Below are 2,749 nucleotides of genomic sequence, written 5' to 3' on the forward strand. Positions count from 1 at the left end.
TGTTAGTGCAGGAAGCACTAGCAGATCAAACCTGAGTTTTGATTATGGAACTAGGATCAAGTTAAGTATGTGGTTTGGCTAACCAGGTTGAATTGAGATTACAAGAAACAGGTTAAGTCCTAGTGCTGCTAGGCATGAAGACTTGGCAGAGTCAAAGTGCACCAGGCACAAGTCTAGACTTGGTCAGGAGGACCAAGTTGCAGACGAACTGGACTTGGTCAGGAGGACCAAGTTGCAGCAGAAGAATGGACTGATCAGGAGGATCAGTTGCGTTCAAGTCCTGGGGGGCAACGACAGAGCCGAGCACAAGTCCAACGGGTCAGGAGGACTCGGTTGGCATCAGGTAAATTCTCCCGAGGGGAGTGGGTGAGGACGCGTTCCTACGAGGAATAGTAGGCGCCGGTCTAACCCAGGATCTCACCGGAGATCCGAAGTTAAGACTCGAAGTTGGTTCGGTGAACCGACTTGCTCCTTTACATGTTAGATTTCCACTAACTTGTTGTGCAGGAAGGAAATGTTGTTGCATCCGACGATCGAACCTAAGTTTTGATTATGGCAAAGGGATTCAAAGTTAAGTCCATTTGTGATCTAACGGTTTGATTGAGTTTGCAGGAAAGTCCTAAGTGTACTTAGGCAAAAGTCCTAGCTGCGGTTAGGCAAGGGGAAAACCCTAGGGGGTGGTAACCCTAGGTTATAGGGGTGGTAACCCTATGCGGAAAGTCTTGGTGGGTCGAGTGCTTCAGGCAAAAAGTCCTAGGGGGTGGTAACCCTAGGTGGAAAGTCCTGGTGTCGCGAACCAGGTGGAAGACTGGACCAGCCGGGAAGAGGAAGTCCAGCAGAAAGTCCGGGAGCATCGAGCGCCGAGCAAAAGTCCAGTCGATTTGGAGGATCGTACTGGCATCAGGTAATCTCTCCTGAGGGGAGTAGGTGAGGACGCGTTCCCCGGAAGAGGGAACAGTAGGCGTCGGTTCGACCTAGAATTTCCGATTGGAAATTCGAAGTCAGAACCGGACAGTCCGAAGACTGTCAAACTTATTTTCCTTATATATTATCTGTTGTGTTCTAAATCTGTTTTGCAGGAAACTAACATGTTTGTGTAAGGTTGGAATCAGTCAGGATTGGTCGACCAAACCAAGGAGGAGCGTCAACTGATCAAGCCAATCGAGTTGATCAGGTCAGAATCGACCGAACTTGGGAGAGGAGTCGATCAGATCAAAGCAAAATTAGCATGAACGAGCAAATAAGGAATTATTTGATTGGTCAATTGAGCATGGGATTTGGTCAACCCATCCTTTTCGGTCAAACTAAATCCCAAGAATTGAGGATCTAGATTGACGTTGCATGCAACGTGGAGGGCTTCAAGGCTCTTTAAACACCCTATAAAGCAAGGGTTAAGGCTTAAACGTGCAAGAAAAGAATCACCATTTTTTTCTCTAAGCTTTTCTTCTTTAACGTGCTGCCAACGAAGCCAAATTGTCCAAGCCTTCATCAACGTGATTGTGCTTCTCTTCTTCAACGTCTGCCTCAAAAAGGAAAGGAGGCTTTCACCGAAAATCAGCCTTCTTCATTTCTTAATTATTGGTATAATTTTATTATAGCTTATTGTATAAGATTTTTCGGTATTATAGTTGTTGCCCATCGAAAGCGATCAACGATCGCGGGCCTTGGAGTAGGAGTCGCTCAAGGCTCCGAACCAAGTAAATCTTGGTGTTTCTGTGTCTTCTTTTATTTTTATTTTTATTCCGCTGCGTTTGTTTTACTCGTACGATTCCGAAACGAACGAAATAGCCGCGAGCGCTATTCACCCCCCCTCTAGCGCGATCTCGATCCAACAATTGGTATCAGAGCGGGGTAGTTTTGAATCGGTGCAATCACCATTCAAAACAATTTTTCGTGGTTTTTTTTTTGTTTTTCGGAGTCAAATTAGAATTAGCTTTTTAGCTATACTCTAATTTTGTTTGCAAATCGGTTTTGCTCGAAGTCGGTGCAACACCACTCGAGTTCGTTTATCTTACTCTTAATTCCCGCACTACTAATCCAAGACTTAGTCTTGGAACAGTTTTTCGTTGTTTTTGTCGTGCAAGGTTTTAATGGCCCAACAAGAAGGCTACAGCACTGTCCGTCCCCCGCTCTTCACCGGAGAAGACTTCGGTTACTGGAAGGGCAGGATGGAGAATTTCCTAAAGATCCAGTTCGAGATGTGGATGATCGTCAAGACTGGATTTGAACTACCAATTGACGGAGATGGCAAACCAACACCCTGCGAGAACTGGGATCTAGCATTAATCAAGAAAGTGGAAGCAAATGCCAGAGCAACTTGCACCCTCCAATGCGGATTGACAAAGGAGGAGCTGAATCGCGTCGGCCCATTCTCGAGCGCCAAGGAGCTGTGGGAGAAGCTGATCGAGCTTCATGAAGGAACGTCCGACACCAAAGTAAGTAAACGGGACTTAATATTTAATAAATTATATAATATTAAATTGCAGGAAGGAGAGACGGCTACCCAACTCCACGCCCGGATACAAGATTTACTCAATGGGCTACATGCAATCGGACAAAAGGTAGACAACAGAGACATCATCAGGTACTCCTTAAACGCCTTTCCGAGGAATACCTTGTGGGCATCCATGGTAGATGCTTACAAGGTTTCTAAAGACCTTTCTTCTGTTAAACTAGATGAGCTATTTGCAGAGTTTGAACTCCATGAACAGATTAACTCACGTCCGGCCGAGAAAGGTTTGGCTTTGAT

The 2,749-nt window shown here is 45.6% G+C and overlaps 1 protein-coding gene across 1 annotated transcript; it reads left to right on the forward strand.

Moving 5' to 3' along the window:
- Positions 1-2,090: 2,090 nt before the first annotated feature.
- Positions 2,091-2,736, forward strand: LOC141817832 (uncharacterized; the record flags this gene model as incomplete). Its single annotated transcript, XM_074705458.1, has 2 exons — positions 2,091-2,435; positions 2,487-2,736. Coding segments are annotated over exons 1-2 (595 nt in total), but the record flags the coding sequence as incomplete, so codon positions are not given.
- Between the last annotated feature and the right edge of the window lie 13 nt (positions 2,737-2,749).

The sequence above is a fragment of the Curcuma longa genome, unplaced genomic scaffold (genome assembly GCF_044706935.1).
Source record: "Curcuma longa cultivar G26 ecotype Majalengka, Jawa Barat unplaced genomic scaffold, ITB_CL_G26_1.1 contig_22087, whole genome shotgun sequence".
In the NCBI taxonomy this organism is placed as follows: domain Eukaryota; kingdom Viridiplantae; phylum Streptophyta; class Magnoliopsida; order Zingiberales; family Zingiberaceae; genus Curcuma; species Curcuma longa.